Below are 16,882 nucleotides of genomic sequence, written 5' to 3' on the forward strand. Positions count from 1 at the left end.
TATGTAGGTGTGCAGTGCATACCACTATCTCAGGCAGGGTCTGCAGTGTGGTTTTAAGCTGGTCTGCAGGTGACAGGGTATCAGGGAGGAACATTGCTCTGGACAGCAGCAGCAGAGAGGTGGGGATGTGCTGGTTCAGATGCAGCTCCAACCACTGGACACATATTCATGCACATTTGATACAATACACACTATATATGCATTAGATTGTGTACACTGAAGTCAACTACATTTTAACAAAGGATTTCTCAGCCAGATAACTTCTCAGATTTATACCCAGCTCATGCTTCCTGATGCACTGTGTGTTACCTGTTTCAGTTGGTCTTTAAGCCTGTCTTCAGTCACACCCAGAGCTCTCATTCCTCGCACCCTGCAAGCAGCTTGAAGCTCATTCACATTCAAACTGTCCAATCCTTCTTCTGCTATCAGCTGAGGGCATAAAATCGCAGTTCACACAACACTGTTTGTTAAAAGTCAACTGCTTTCCATACCAGTGTCAAAAAGTCAGTGTGTAAGAAATTTGTCAGAAGACATCTATTTTAATTCTGGCCTGACTGGCCCCTGATAATCCCTGTTTGACAAATAATATGGAGATATGACATGTTCTACGGTTTCAGCCACAAAAATAAAAACCTGAGTAGGCCAATTGCTAACAAATATATTTTACAAATACTACCATTTTTCAGCTGCAATTTGAAAACACATGAGAGAAAAAAGTAAAAATATAAAAACGTACTTCATTCACATGTATCTGCTTTTATCTACTTTCATCTCTGTTCTAAGTGGCTCACGAAAACAATTCTCTGAAGGAATTAACGTGCTGATGCAGGCACCTTGTCATCTGCTCGGATGGCACGGAGCTTCATGATGAGCTGGAAGCGCAGGAAGTTGTTGGTGCCGATTGACTGCAGCTCCAGCAGCCTGCAGAGAGCCACAAGTTGGGGTCGGGTCAGGTTGTCCAGGGTCAGCTCGTCTTCAAACAGCTTGGAGAAGCGGATGATCTGCTCATTACTTGGCCTTTCGCCTGAGTCACGGATCTGAAGAAAATAAAGAGCAAGAGACAAACTCCAGATTTTACCACACAGCCCAAAATCAAACATCATGGCCCAAACATTCACATCGGCTTTAGCATAAACATCAAAACCGATAAAAATATAAAACCTCATTAAGGGTTTTCTAGTATAAGGCTGGTTATGCCGGTTTATTCAACTCACAATTAACGTCTAACGAGACAGAAACCACACCATACTGCAAGAGTCACTTTCATATTTATAATATTTCGGCATTTACTTTATTTTCTTAGGCTCTGGTGAACCATTATAGGTTCACTTAGCATCAACTGGACATTCTCAATACCGTTGTGTACATATGGCACATGCATCAACATATGGTTATGGTACTGTTTGCAATGTATACCATGTTATTGATATGTTATTCTTTTATCACAGCTACCTTGCAAAGTAATATCATATGACCAAGTTACATTACTGAATAAACAATGTATATAAACAATATATACCCACACACACACTCAGTTGTGTAAATCAGACACTTAATCTAAACTATTCATTTCATTCTTACTGCTCATACAAATATACTGACGTATCCTCAGTTACCTTGATCACTGTACTTTTCCCTGGTCATTGATTAATAAAAAGATATCGCTATCACTACATGGCCATATGCATAATATTTAAACACCGAACTGTGCACTGTACTTTATCCTAATCTTATTTCTATTGTAGTTTCATAATATTTATGTGACTTACTAAACAGTGTTTTATTTTACAACTATTTTTATTTTATTTTACCTATATTCTGCATTTCTGTTACATAGTTACACTTCACTTTTACATCAGTAATTAGGTTAGGTCGCTTTGTTCTTGTCTTTTTGTACTGTGCTGCTACAACACATGGCTTTTCCACTGGGAACAATAAAGTGGTCTGTCTATTGTGAGGTGGATCTGAACAGAACTAGTATTACAACATAACAGAGCTTGGGGTTTGTCAAATTAAAGAAAGCATTATGCTCCAGATTAAGTCGTTTTTAATTAAATATTTAAATATTAGCACCTCCCTGGTAAAACTAGAGCTTCTTTAAGACTTTAACGTCGCAGTTCACTAATAGAACATGATTCGCGAGGTGGTTCATGAGGGTCTTTTCCAGGCTGACCACAGGGAGGCGATGTAGGACTTTTGGAGATTAACAGGGGTGGGGAAACGCTTCAATGACCCAGACATTTTGAGTTCATCAAATCAGCCAAATCCTGGATTATCTAAAGCAATGTTCTGGTCAGGGTCAAATGTACTGTCAGGACTGACTCAGTAAGTGTGAATGTTTTGTATTACCTTCTGGAAGAAGGTAGAAAACTCCTCTGTGACGTTGCCTTTGTCTGCTTTGTTCCTCAGAGCAATCTCCTCAACCGTGTCCTGCAAGAACTTGGCCATCTCCAACTTCACTCTCAGCTCTTTCTTCAACCTTTCTTCCTACAAGATACAAAATCATGTTTTTTAATCTTCTGGAGTCCAATAAATCTACATGAAAACCACATCTTAACCCCTCATATTCCCAATGAATCTTCAAAGAACTTATTATTTTACAAAGGGTTTCATCATTGTTAATGTAATGCTGTAAACATCAATGACTGTCCTGTCCAACAGAAACCTTACAGAAACCTCATGCAGAAGCTTTACCTGCTTTCAACAAATTACATGTTTTGTTGACTTTCTAAATGAAAGTAACTTTAACACAAACACTAAGAAAAAAAATTCTGCCCAGTGCAATATTACAGTTAAATGTAACATATTTGGAAGAAACAAATCCTATGCATAAGGAATATTTTATATTTTGTGTGTTGTTTTCACAACAAACCTAGTCAATTTGACCAGGGGTCTCCAAACTTGAAATGACTAGATAATTCTGAACACAAGCGTATTAAAGAAATAAAAAATCATGGTCAAACGCTCCTGTAAGTATGAAAAATGTTGGCACATCCGGAGGATCATTTTACCTTCTTGGACTGAGTCTCAAAGGTAGACGGAAGCATGTTGGGGAACAGCTTCAGAGCAATAGGCAGCAAGAACTCCATAAACGGAACAATGATGAAGACCAGAAATGGCAGGAGCCGAAATACATCAGCACATGTCCTCAAGAACTGGAAAAAAATATATAATTATAATTTTAAAAAATGAAAAGCAAATTAAAAAGCAAAAATTTATAAAGTATGTTATATTTAACATACTTTACAAGAACAATCTGTGGTCCCTATATTATTTTTTAATAAGTTATGTAGGGAGCTAAAAGGCATTTTATATATTGTTGATGTTCATTTTTATAAATAATGTTTACTAATTCATTCATTGTCTGAAACCACTTATCCGGTTCAGGGTCGCGGTGAGTCCGGAGCCTAGCCAGAATCATTGGGTGCAAGGCGGGAACACATCCTGGAGGGTGTGCCAGTCCTTCACAGGGTGACATACATTTTGACTGCGACACTAACATCTGCACCACAATGCTGCCCCTGTTTACTAATATTTTAATTTAAAAATTACTTAAGCTATGTGCACATTCCAAGCCTTATTAATCAGTCCCAATGTTTTGGTTGTTTTTTGCTCACATCGGACTTGGCTATCTAGACAATTCCTAGCCATAAATGTAAGTGAACTTTATCTGTAATGTGAACGTACAGATAAAGTTCACATAGAAGTCTCTACATCTATTACTACATTTGACTAACTTCATTAGATTTCTGAAACATAGGTAAACAGAATCAAATTATTTTGAAAAATATTAAAATTATTAACATACAATTTTAAATACTGAGAAAAATGATCAAATATTACATAAAATCTGGTGATGCAATGAAGGCATATCGTCCCTGTTCAAAGAAATCCATGCATCTCCATTTTCTGTCAATTTTTAGTTTACTGTTTCATTTGAACACAACAGATGTCCGTCACATCAGGTGAAAGTTTCATGATGAATGACCAGAACATATACTCCGAAATAATTTCTTTACATTGACTTCTACTTAAAGTTATGAAGGGTTTTTTCCTTCTTCTGTTAACATGCTATTTGTAGATGCATGGTTTTCATTGGATATATGAGGTTGGAATAAATTCTTCCAGCTCCAAAACTTTACAAGAAATGTTTCAATTTAAGTTTACAAGGCAGTGTACCAGTATGGATCTTCTTACATATCTTGACCTACATTTCCCATCCCCCTTCCTTCTCTTACAGGCTTGGACATCCTCAGTTGTAAGCCATCATGTCTCCACTAATCTCTTGCTTATATAGCACTGACCAATCATAAGGGAAAAGATTTAATGAGGAAACTATGACAAACAGCACTCATATTTTGAAATTCCAAAGTTCCAAACATAGACTTAAGTGTTTCAAATGTGTAATTTAAGTTTCGCCTTCACAGAAGGTTCCTCTCTCCACCTGCATATCCAGGGTCCTATAGGAACAAAGGCAGCAAGGCTGAAAAGAGGCTTTGTTCTTTTCCCATTGACATGTATATTGCCTCTGTCAGAGAGGGTGAAAGGGGGAAAAATGAAAGAGGGAGAATAAGAGGCATGGGTTCTGGTAGCTTTAGCTTTAGCTAGAGAGAGAGAGAGAGAGAGAGAGAGGGAGTGAGAGAAAGAGAGAGGGAGGGAGAGAGAAAAGAAAGAGAAAGGACAGCAAATGGGCATTGATAAGAAGCCTGAATGTGAAAGGGCATTAAGAAAGGAGGAGGGAAGCTCAGCAGTAGGGAGCTAAAGTAAATGCTAACTGAGGCTTGAGGTATGCATGAGGACATTTAACCTGCTTTATATTAGGCAGGTTGGCCTGAATAGTAAAGTAGTAACTGTATGAGGCTGTTATCATTCACATTACCATAGCCATTCTCATGCTACACAGAAACTCTAATGTAAATGATTTTAATTCCACTACAAGCTAACTGCAGTGACTCTTCAAAACAGCTGGCTCAGAGGAACTCAAAACTTGACCTGTGCATTAATGTTCTCCTGCTCCAGACTCTTAAGAAAGACGCTTAAGAAAATACACACTGGATCATGACAAACTGGCAAGAGGAAACTGTTCTTTGTTACTTTAATATACTCTTTGTAGTTACTGTAGTTACTCTTTGTAGTTGTAGTTTTGACAATTTGCTTTTAATTACAATCTCTTAATTTGCTTAGAAAAGGTTTCAGCCAACACTATGTTTGTCATCAAACTGAGTACTGAAATACTGAGTATATTACATTTGGGGGAAAAAAAAAAGATCATATTGATAACTTGCCAAATGGCTAAGTCAGGCAATGTTAATCAAGAACAGAGACTAGTTTATCATTCTTTCAATGATAAAAATTTTATTTCATTCTCCTGGAAGGGCAACTCTGAAAAACTCTGACGCAATGTCAGACAACCAAATATTCAGTAACTAATCACTGGTGTGTATCCAGATATGGCCATGGTACACTTTCCATTCAGTAATCAGTAAAAGACAGGACAGTATAAATTTAAACATGATCTGAGCTGAGATCTTACTGGAATGTAACACCACACGTAGCGAGTCATGTGTCTGCTGAGAGACTCAGATAGACAGTCAGATGTTAGCGCCATGATAACATTAAGCTAGTATGACAGTGAGAAAAAAAAAACCCTAATGGTTTGTCCAGTTTAAAGTACTTGATGTTGCTTGCTAAATAAAGCTAGAGCACATTTTAGGAGAAATTTCCACGATGGTCCAGATTCTTTGTATTGGACAATAGTGTCTTAGATACCAGACAACATGTCCTCTTGTTTGGGATTTGTAGGCCCGGCCCTTTTGCACACCAGCATTGGTCAGTCATGTACACCCCATTCTGCATCTCAATCAATATTCTCAGCACCACAGCAACAGCTAAAAGACAGAACAGCAGCCTGCTAGTCCATAAAAAATTAATTACTTTATGTTAAATGCTAAAACCTAAACCATATTTTATTTGGTGTTATAATTGTTTAGTGACAAATGTTGTATGGAAAGGAATAAACTTATTTCTCCATAAATGCATTTGCTAGTTGCCTTGCTAACGTGTAGCCATTTATGTATTAAAGCTTGGTAACATAGCTGCATAATTATGGATGCATTTTTAACTATTTAAACCCACACCTTTCACATGAAAACTGTCATTTTTAAACAACTTCTGAGATTTGTAGAACTTTACAGAACTGTCAGTGGTCCCTTTTTAAGTCAGGGCTAATATTGCAATGAATGCAACAAGGAGGGGGACATCATAGCTCTAATGTGCTACATGATAGCTTCTCTTTCAGTGTGGCCTTAACCTCTCTTTTACCTTTGCAGGAAGCTCTGCAACTAGCAGTGTGACATCATATTACCACAATAGACACTGGGACACCAGCCAGCAGACACATCTACTGCAGCCCAGAACAGCATATCACTACAGAAGCACTCTGCTGACTTATCAATCATTAGCCAGGAAGAGAATAAGGCATTGAGAAAGACTGGGGCAAAGAAGACAGAAAGAGAAAAGTGGAGTGAAGGTAAGGAAAATGAGAGTAAGAGAATAAAAGGAAAAGAAGACCTTGTATTTACCCATGCAGCTTTATATATTTAACCCAAACTTTGACCAGTGCAACAACTTTCAACTTTTTCGCTTTATCTCAGTGAAGTCAAAGACCATTCCAGTCTGTTAAATGTGTCTGATTCTATCAATCTCCTGAGCCAAAGACCACAGTGACTCCATCAAATCTCTTCTCTCCAGGACACCATGCTTACAGTACCATCTAAATGACCATTACATGGAGACTCTCTATGACGCCAATTTAAGTCATTAATCAGGAGAAGCGATCCAGTCAGGATTTACAGGGTTTGGATTAAACCATTACACCAGGCCTATCCTGATCACTCCAAATACTCTTTGGCATCCATCTCCTCCTCAGCACTTAATGACATTACAAGGAGTTAAATACATGTGATGGTGACATGGCAGAAAGAGGATGGTAAGATTTAGCTAGAAAATAGTGCACATTCATGTCCTTGCACACACATGTGGAGGCACACTCTTGGCGGGTGTTTCACTAAGCAGAAATTCACAGTTTAACCAGATTAGCTTAATTAGCCAAGTCTGCCTTGGCTTTCATTTTTTGGCTAACCATTGGCAAATTTGGCAGGCTTTTTTGTCTTTAATGTCTGTTTACCTGTCTCCTTTCTCGCCGTGACAGTATGTGTCCATTAAGCACTCTCCACAACATGCGTCCAGCGATGGTAGTGTCAATCCACAGCAGCCGGAAGCCATGGTAATAATGCTTGATCTCATCAATCACACGCTGCCCTAGTGTTCTCCGCACAGGCTCCGCGTCCACTGTTGGGCTGTAAACTGGTCCCCCCTCCTCCAGCTTCTTATTCTTGTCTTTCAGTGACCGCAATGAGCGTTCCACCTTCGAGTCATCATGGAGACAGCATGTGGTGTGCACCCACCGTACAGGCGTAGTGCACAGGTGAGATTTTGTAGGGTGATAGGTTGAATGAAAGTGGCCTGGCAGGCTGGAGTCAGATATAAAGATGGCACAGGAAACATGAGATGAAGTGAATGAGGAGCGGTGATGGACAGACGTGTGGTCAGGATTGAGCAGTGGCCTGAGAGGTAGTGATTGAGCCACTGAACTGCCTCTGAGAATAGGAATGAAAAGAAAGAGATAGACCTCAGTTCTCTCTGTTCCTCATACACCGTAAAACTGTGTCAAATTTTCACAACCTTTACAGATGATTTTGACTAAAACATTTAAATTCAAGACATTTAAGTTCAAATCTTCTCACAGCCAAATCATCACTGATGTACAAATTTAGGTTCTTAGCTTAGCACAGTAGCCGTAGTTATCTCAGGGTGTGTTCAGATTTGTCAGTTTTTTGACAACTGCAATTTGACAATTAAAATGAATCCTGGTTCATTTGTTCTGTAAGTGTGGTTTATTAGAGTAAGTGTGAACACTCACTTTCAAACTCTGGTGCACAACAAACAAGCTGACAGAGACCATCTGGGCAGTTTTCAGCCAAAATCTGGTGTGGTTTGTTTCAAGTGTGAAAGCAATATGAACCAAAGGCATCTAAACAAATCAAACACTGTATGTTATAATAATCATGTTATAATAATCACAGCATGTTAAAAACAAACAATGAGTCAAGGACAGACTTGGACAAACGTGCTTTCAGGGGCTGTTTTGACTCCTTTATCCATTTTACCACCTCTAATTGTGCTTTCAGTTGGTAAAACTACTTCCAGATAAAACACCACACAACACTGATAACTGCATTACAGCCAGCTGACAACTGGCTCACAAAATGAAAGTCTTAAGTGCCTTAAACCTCACTTTTATTTTTTTACTTACTTTGATTCAGTTGTAAACATGTCAGTGTGAACTCAAACCAAACCAAGACTAAAATATAACAATGTTTCTTTTGAACCAAGGGAATCAAACTATGAAGTCTGAACACACCCTCAAAGCTTAAGAACTCTTTAATTTGTCAATTTTATTGGCAACAATGAGTACAGTGTCAGAAAGACGTTTTGAGATTACTTTACTACATTTTGTTTGATGCTTTAGACATGCAGTTTGCATGATGGCAATTGGTGAATTAAGCATCCATTTCTTATTAGCTCTCAAAACTGAGAATCATACATGATACACTAAAGCACCCTTTGTAGATAAACTACATTTAGGGATACAGAGAAAAATCTATGTTTTAAACAGTAGAGGTAAACGTAAAAGGTTTCTGCTAAAGGCTAAATTTATAATGCTCTTTATACTTTCAGGTCACGTTACCTGTTTGTACCAAGCCTTAATGCAGCACAACTGAAGCAGGCTCCTTCAGTCAGGTTTCCTGAAACAGACGAGAGACAAAAAGCATAAAAATCACCTTAGAACACAACACACAGTCATATCCAAGGACATTAATTTCATATGCAAACCAATATAAAAAAATAAGTAGCAACATTCTGTAATATTCAACCAAAATAACAGTGTGTAATGTGCTAATGATTATATAACAAGTAATAAACATAGTTTAATGCTTTAATTACTTTTTTTAAACATGTGGTGAATAATGAAGAGTAAAATCAGACCAAAGTTTACTGAGCAGCTGAAGCCTTGCATTAAAATCTAATACAGCTTCTGTATCTTTTAGTTCAATCTTTTAATTCTCAGGTGCTACAATAAACACTTATACAGACCATGTAGGTAATCACATTTAGTTAATTATATGTCAAGCGGACACATTTTATTTTTTTCTTTTCAATTTTATAACTCATAATGTATCAACTGTTTTGACATCAATTGCCAGATGTCTTAATCTTATATTATAAACAATTTCAGCTTCCATTACAAAATGTATGGGTTAACACTTATTTTAGAGGTGTATGAGATTTAGTAGGGTATTTTTCTCACTCCTACTTAAGACCCAGGACTGCAGAAACTTGACACTGCAAACAGTTTATTGTTCTCATATATTGCATTCATTTGCTGTTTTCTACCTTTCTGTTATTGCCAAGATGTGTTTTGTTTTGCCTGTATGTAACTGGCCACAAAACCACAGGATGACATCCTCCTCATGTACTGAGTCAGTAGTCACTAAACTTATTTCACCTGATATGTGCAACGCTATGGAGAAACACCCAAACAATAGCAGAGAGAATAAAAATGGTTACTTTAGAATTGCCAGAATGAAATGTCGCAAACCTGATTTTTTTTTTTGCCTTAATGTGACACATCTAATAGGGCTGTGTGGGCATGTCAGATACAATCTTTTTACGTTAGATTTTAATCACTTTCTATGTGGTTCTAGATCAGATTCGTATCTGATGCATGGGCATGAGACATGAATGTGACAGGTCAGATTTCCTGCATCTTTTTCAGCATCTGTACGCATGCTGTGGTCATTAGCAAGAATTGGCAGTGCCATGCAGGCTGTCTCTCAAATGGCTCCATGCGTCCTACAGAGTGCACTGTGCAGGTGATATAACTATGGCTTCTGCACCAAAATAAATATTAGAAAATGAACTGTACATAGCTGGCTTGGAATTGTTCAATATTTTGCAAATGACGTAGGTGTTAAAGCCAATATTTAAGGACCTAGGCTGCTAGATGAATTACACAGGGCTTAGGGTACCATTTGGGACAGAGCAGCATAAGCATGTTAATATGCACACACATGCTGTTTCAGGGACATGTTCGTTCACATTACAGACAGACACTATTTTTTTGCGTAACTGGTTATATAATCTTGCTGCTAAATTAAGGTGTTTGTTGTTTGCATTGCCATTTTTACTCTGGGTTTCTCTATGTTATGTTTAATAGAGTATATTTTGTAGCCTATTATTTTCCCTCTCTTGCTCATACTGAACTCATTTGATGTGAGGAATCAAATAGCTGCTTTGTTTTCCATGAATGAACAAATATATGCCATATAAATCGGTCCCCCACATAGGGCAACCATGTTTGTGGGAGCCTCTGGACACTACATCCACAGTCCTTTTACTTGTTTTACTACCACCATAAAGTGGTCAATAATAGGGTGACCAGATCTGAGATGGTGAAAAAGCGGACACGTCTAGGGGGGGGGGGGGGGGTGATGAGGTCTCACCTCTCGCTGCCGTTGTATGCTTTGCTGAACCTATGTGTGCTATTAGGTCCCTTACATCTTTATTTGCTACACATAACATGGGAATTTATTTTTTAATTTACCCGAGAACTTACATTTACGTTTCGGCATAGCTGCTCGAGATGAGGGTAGGTACATGAGCTTTGCCTGATGTAAACAAGGACTACTGACGTGCAGACTGACCAATTAAATATTTACAGAGAAGGTTATCGACCATTAACGGTAGCTCTACAGTCAGACCGTCCAATCCGAAGATTTTAGGCTACTTTACCACGCCCCCTTCTCACTCAAGTGAACCAATCGGAGTAGGGGAGGGCGGGACTAGTTTGTGAAAGAAACGCTCCTCGAAATTCTATGTAAACTCTAGAAAAACTAAATCCTGGACATTTTTTAAAGTCTAAAAAAGAGTACATGTCCGGGTAAAAGAGGACGTCTGGTCACCATAGTCAATAACAGTCTTCATGTATTTAATTGCATAAATAAAATACTGAGGTGTACTGGTGGTCAGCTGTGTCTGACCTGGGAAGATTCTCTGTTGAATATAGGTCAGGAGTGAATTTCAAAGAGATTCAATACAGAGCTGCAAACTCATGTCTCCCTGTCAGCTGCAGACTCTTCAATCATTCATTACTCAGCACATGCAAAGAGAGTGTGAGGTACGCCGTGTGCACATACACAGCCTACAGTTACCATAGTAATTAATGCAGCTAAGGACAGTGCAATTACCAAGAGCTTTCCAGGGCTAATATTACTAAGATACTCCTTCAAACCTGTTATTAAAACAACTAGGAACACAGATGAAATTAACCTGAATATGTGATGAGAAGTACTTCATACATTTACATTTTTAGGGAACATAAAGGCAAACTGATATTCTACATTCCTTATAATCTTCAGATTATTTCTGATATCTGACTTTTTAAAACCATAACCTTCTGTTGTTGTAAGGTGAATAGATGAACTCAGACGAGCCATCAAATCTTTCCACTTATGGAACTACTGAGAATTTCAGTTGGGAAGCAGTCTCTTTAAAAACTCTTAAATATAAATGTTCCAAAATGGTTCTTGACTTAGACATACACCTCCATATTTACAATGTAAATGTTTATAACCTTTAAAAAAGGTTCTCCATTTTCACACATTCAATTCACAAAACAAATGTATATCAAAAGCAGTCTCTGGTTGGTCCACAGTTCAGTTTTACTATGTGCCAATCTGTTTCAGTTTGGAATAATGGGACACTGAGGTTTAAAGTGCTGCTGAGCACTTCACTATATCTCAGTATTCTAGCATTTATTTAACCTTTCCTCTTCCTGTTTCCTCAGAATCAGCCATGTGGGCATTTAGCCATAAATCTCTGCGTTCTCTTCTGCCATACAAGTGTGTGGTTCAAAAAGTTTTAAACCACCGTGTACATTTCTAGTAAGATCATGCACCTGTCCTCTGCTGTGTGCAAAATGTTTACAACAAGTTTCATGCAAGTTTTCTGTCCTCAACCCTTGGTCCTCTCCCCCTGTGAGTTTTGCTATCTACACGACCTTTGGTCCAGGTTTCCTAAAGCAGCCTAATCCTGAGATGACCCTAAGTAGCAATTAGTCTCTTAAGGCATTCTTGTACTGTACAGTATTTGAAACCTTTGACCTAGAGCCAGTACCTGTAGCTTAATCCTGCTCTTGCCAGGAAGTCAAAATATACACCAGGACTTAATTGCTACTCTGCCTCCTTTCCCTCTTCTTGAACATCACACTGAAGAATACCTCTGACCCAGTATGCCCAGTTGTTTGGTTACATTGTGTTTGGCTTCAGATCTTTAAAGAAATTTCTTGGCTGATCTTAAAGCTGTTTGGGCTGCATTGGATTTTACAGAAGTATTGTTTTTAACTGTTTAATGACAAGATTTGTAACTTAAATTCAGTACAAACCTTCGATATTTGTAATCTAAAGAGGAATCAGTATTTTGTTGATCAACTTCTGTAATTCATTAAAGCTTGTTTAAATCCAACTTGCAGTAATATAAACTTCAACAAAACCTTATATAAATGAAACTATATTTAACAGTTGAAAACCAGAAGCATGTATTGCTAAACTGAAATATGACTCAGTTTTGTTTGAGGCCTCCAGTAAATAATTATATTCATGTGCTTTCTGTTTCTTTTTTTGGCTCTGCATGTGCCACTTTAGTACCATAATGTGTCTGGGGCGTCTCACACATTGCTGATGTGTATATGCTGGCTATGACGTTTCAAGCCAGGATATTTGTGGCAAACATATTCAGGTTTATATATATATATAATTTATATATAAGTTCCAGTTTAATGGTTGGGTGAGAAGTCTTGGCTCACAAGAAATTGGCACACTGAGTCATCTGAAGAATACAAAAAGCACTAAATATTTGTGCAGATACAAACAACTCTGGCTCAGTTCTGTCATGGAGAGCTGCTCCCACCCTGATGCCCTGTTGCTATGGGAACCTAATCTTTAATGTTCCAGTCACAGCAAATTTGATTAGGAGCCTGTCAGTGAACCCAGTAGATTTCTCCTCCACAATTAACTTTTCCACAACACACCCATTCATGTCTGAACATCATTTTCTTATGATTAATATCATTACATTAATAGTGTGGCACAGGGTTAGCCCTGTTAGAGAGAGTGACCTGAAATTCCTGTTTTCAACTCATAATTTACTCATTAGGATTTTACAAAATTTTAAACTGAAAATCAAAATGATTATACCAATTAGAAAATGCTATAACAGCTCTAATACTGTATAGTCAGCAGCATTGTATCCAGGAGGATCCAGATGGGATCGAGAAATGAGAACTGGGAATCAGCTCTTACTTCAGGGAAGCAATAATCTCATAGGGAAATATCATGTTTCTATGTAAACATGTACCATAATCCTATTTTGCTACAGACTTACTTCTACAGTCCTAAGAAGCAGGTATCACATTCAGAAGAGGATAAATGAGGAGAGGTTAGGAGCATTGCCATTCTGTAACTGCTTATCCAGTTCAGGGTCACGGTGGGGTCCAGCACCTACCCCGAATGACTGGGCACAAGGCAGGAACACACCCTGGAGGGGGTGCCAGTCCTTCACAGGGTGACACCCACACACGGACACTTTCAACCTACGAAAGTGGGAGGAAACCGGAGCAATCGGAGGAAACCCACACGGACACAGGGAGAACACCCCAAACTCCTCATAGGCAGTCATCAGGTGTGGGACTTGAACCCACAACCTCCAGATCCCTAGAGCTATATGACTGCGCCACTACCTGCTGCGCCACCATGCCGCTGTTGTCTCCCATTATGTGAATTTGGTGCTTGTATTGGGTCATGTTTCATTTGGCTGCTCTAGGTGTAGATACTTGTATGACCTGGGACAGGTCTCTGCAAGGACATTTGAGGTGGCTTGCCAAATACCCAACAGAAAAATAACCCTTTCCTGATAAACAATGCTTCCATCAATACTACAATTCTTTTACTTTTAAACAGAGTAATAGGTATAACACTGTGCTAATCTGCAAATACACAAATCAGGGTTCAAATATATTATTCATAAGTAACACTTACAGATATTTCTTATGTCAACTTTTGTACTGACAAACTGAGGAATCTGAAAAAAACTATAAGAAAACTGATGACAGCCATCTACGTTTTCTAGGCCAACTGGCAGCCTGCATCCCAGGAGATCACTGCCTCACTGTGCCAAATCGATTCCATTTCATACCTATGAATAATGCTAAATTTACACAGGCAAGGTATAATTTCTTTAACAACATTAACAGAATTGTGAACCTTGGAAAAATTAAGATATGAAAGTTACAAATCTATGGATTTGATAATGTATATATACAAATTGATTGTATTATTCATACTTTTTTTTATTTATTCATTCATTATCTGAATACTTCTTTCTTCAATATATCACTATATTGTGTGCACTGTAACAAAAAATGTAGTAATTGTTTTGATGGCTTCAGGGTTTCAAAAAACATGTTCGAGAGTGTTGTATGTGATCGTAAGATGCTTTTGGAAAACCCAGTCCAGGGATGTAAAAGATTTTATCAAGACGTCACTGTGCATAGGTCATTATAAGAAAATTTGGCCTTTATTGAATACATGACATATTGTGTCTAGTATTTCTGCAACCAGAAAAAAAAGATATTATTGATCACAAATATTTAATTGTTTAAATATTTAAGTGTTCATGACATCCTTGTTTACCATGACTGAGATATACCTTATCAACAATGACACTGCATGTATACATATTTCCTGATAATGCACCAAAAGGCTAATTTTGCATGTTTATTTTGGCATTAAGTTAAGTATTCTTAATATTAACTGCTGATGTAACGATACAGTTGAAGTAAACCGCCCTCGGGTTCTGAGGAAGCTACAGTGAAATGAGATTTACAGCAAGTGTAGCAAGAGCTAAAAGAGGAGCCTGTCCTCAGACAACCTCCAGTATACTTGGGGCAGCAGTGAGCACGTTTGTCTTGAGTTAGGCTGGCTAAAATAATAAAATCACCTTACAAAATTACAGTGCCAGCAGCATGACTCACTCATGGAAAATGAAAGAAATGGTTACACACCAATATCCCCTCTAAAAGTTCAGAGTAAACGGCATTCTTTAGTAAGGCATTCCACCTGAATATCTCGGTCCTGAAAGTGCAAACGACCCTCACTGAAGTCACAAAATAAAATGTGACAGAAACCCCGTGCCGTGGATTTTTCTTTAACGACACGTGTGTATGAGCCAACGACAATGTCTCCACCAGAAACAACCCGTCAATACTGGGGCGATTTTACACTACCATGCTTTCTGGAAATTACCTATTTATCTACAGTATCAGACCACTGCACAAAAGCCAAACAGTCAGCAATAACAACACGTGTCATACTACCGCTAAACATCTGCCCAACACTCAGGTTTACTCTCCTTTGTGTCCTTTAGTAAATAGATATTGCAGTTTGTGTTAAATCGACTTTACAATTCAAAGTAAAGTTAAATCTTTATCACAATATGTAGCGATAAATGTTCCCCGTTAGCTTATTGGCTAATCACGTAAGCTAACATTTATTTTCCTTCAGTCGTCTATAAGCTTGCTATCCAACATTAGCTAAGCATCCCTGCAGTTAACTTTGATCATATTTAATTGAACAGAGTGAGCATTTGATCCCAAAACAACTTAGTTTCACACAAATCTGAAAGGGCTTGCATAGATCTACGTAACCTTACCGACACGTTCAGCACTCGAGCGTTTAATTCTGAAATTTCTGTTTATATTTAGACGCCCTCGGCTATTTACTGAAACCTATTGGTTATTGAGCGTCTCCCACCGCATCTAACAGAATCTGACAGAAAGACAGGCTGCGCTTTGCGGCTAATTTGAGAATAACAAGGCCAGTCAGGTAGCTAACATAATTACATTGGGTTGACAAGGGTTTCTACAGCCAGTATAAATAACATTAGCACAATATAAGCCCGTACAGTCTCAAAATAAAGAAGATTACCTTTTCTGAGCTCGTTCTTTAGCGATCTGACGTTAGGTGACTTCATCAGCGGAGTCCGAGATCTCGAAAACAAAATTAAAGCCATAGTGATTGTGTATGGAGTCAGAAGATGTCTAAGGTAAATCTGACTAATCGACGGTCAAGTGGTTTACGGACGGTTTATACACGTTCTAGCTCCAAAATCCATAGTCCCTGCTGTTGTGAGCCATGTCCTTGTTCGCTAAGCTCTGTTCAGATGAGCTACGCTCTGAGAGTCGGTAACTGAGGGGAGGCCCGAGCCGTTTCCGCCTCCGGAGAGAGCTCAGCTCGGCCACAAGAGGGAGCTCCAGCACGCAGACACCAGGAGACATTTCACCCTTGCCATAGCTTTTGAACCCCGGAGGAGCAGTACTGTTTCAGTAGTATTCAAAACTATATGGAATTCTATTTCCTTCCCCTTAAGGCCCCGTCCGATACATCCGACTCTGTAAAATGTGTGTTTCTTCGTTTATCCCTCAGCTCGAATGGAAATGGTGTCCACTACAATCCCTAAGAAACCCACGAAGAAAAATGGAGGCCAAGGCAAATGAAAGCATATTCAACTGCATTCCCTGCGAAACATTCCAAATCAGAAATGCAAAGACGGAACACACAGTCTCGAATTCGACCACTATCAATGCTGATTTGAAAACATGGTTTAGGCGAAATCAGGTTAGAATCTCATCACGTGTCGATTCTAT

At 38.5% G+C, this 16,882-nt stretch overlaps 1 protein-coding gene across 6 annotated transcripts in view; it reads right to left on the minus strand.

Annotated features, from left to right (window-relative positions):
* letm1 (leucine zipper-EF-hand containing transmembrane protein 1) overlaps positions 1-16,872 on the minus strand; it is a 29,248-nt gene extending 12,376 nt beyond the window's left edge. For 3 of the 6 annotated variants that reach the window (XM_066678794.1, XM_066678793.1, XM_066678792.1), the window contains exons 1-8: positions 16,164-16,871; positions 8,810-8,867; positions 7,187-7,658; positions 3,012-3,155; positions 2,350-2,487; positions 834-1,037; positions 310-429; positions 23-154 (exon numbers count right to left, since the gene is read on the minus strand). In XM_066678794.1, the coding sequence (XP_066534891.1) occupies positions 23-154; positions 310-429; positions 834-1,037; positions 2,350-2,487; positions 3,012-3,155; positions 7,187-7,658; positions 8,810-8,867; positions 16,164-16,248 (1,353 nt within the window). In that variant the 5' untranslated portion in view covers positions 16,249-16,871. Of the gene's footprint in view, positions 1-22; positions 155-309; positions 430-833; positions 1,038-2,349; positions 2,488-3,011; positions 3,156-7,186; positions 7,659-8,809; positions 8,868-16,163 lie in introns of all 6 variants that reach the window. The other 3 variants (XM_066678791.1, XM_066678790.1, XM_066678795.1) reach the window with 2 other exon arrangements.
* Between the last annotated feature and the right edge of the window lie 10 nt (positions 16,873-16,882).

Source organism: Hoplias malabaricus, chromosome 8, assembly GCF_029633855.1.
Source record: "Hoplias malabaricus isolate fHopMal1 chromosome 8, fHopMal1.hap1, whole genome shotgun sequence".
NCBI classification, from domain to species: Eukaryota; Metazoa; Chordata; class Actinopteri; order Characiformes; family Erythrinidae; genus Hoplias; species Hoplias malabaricus.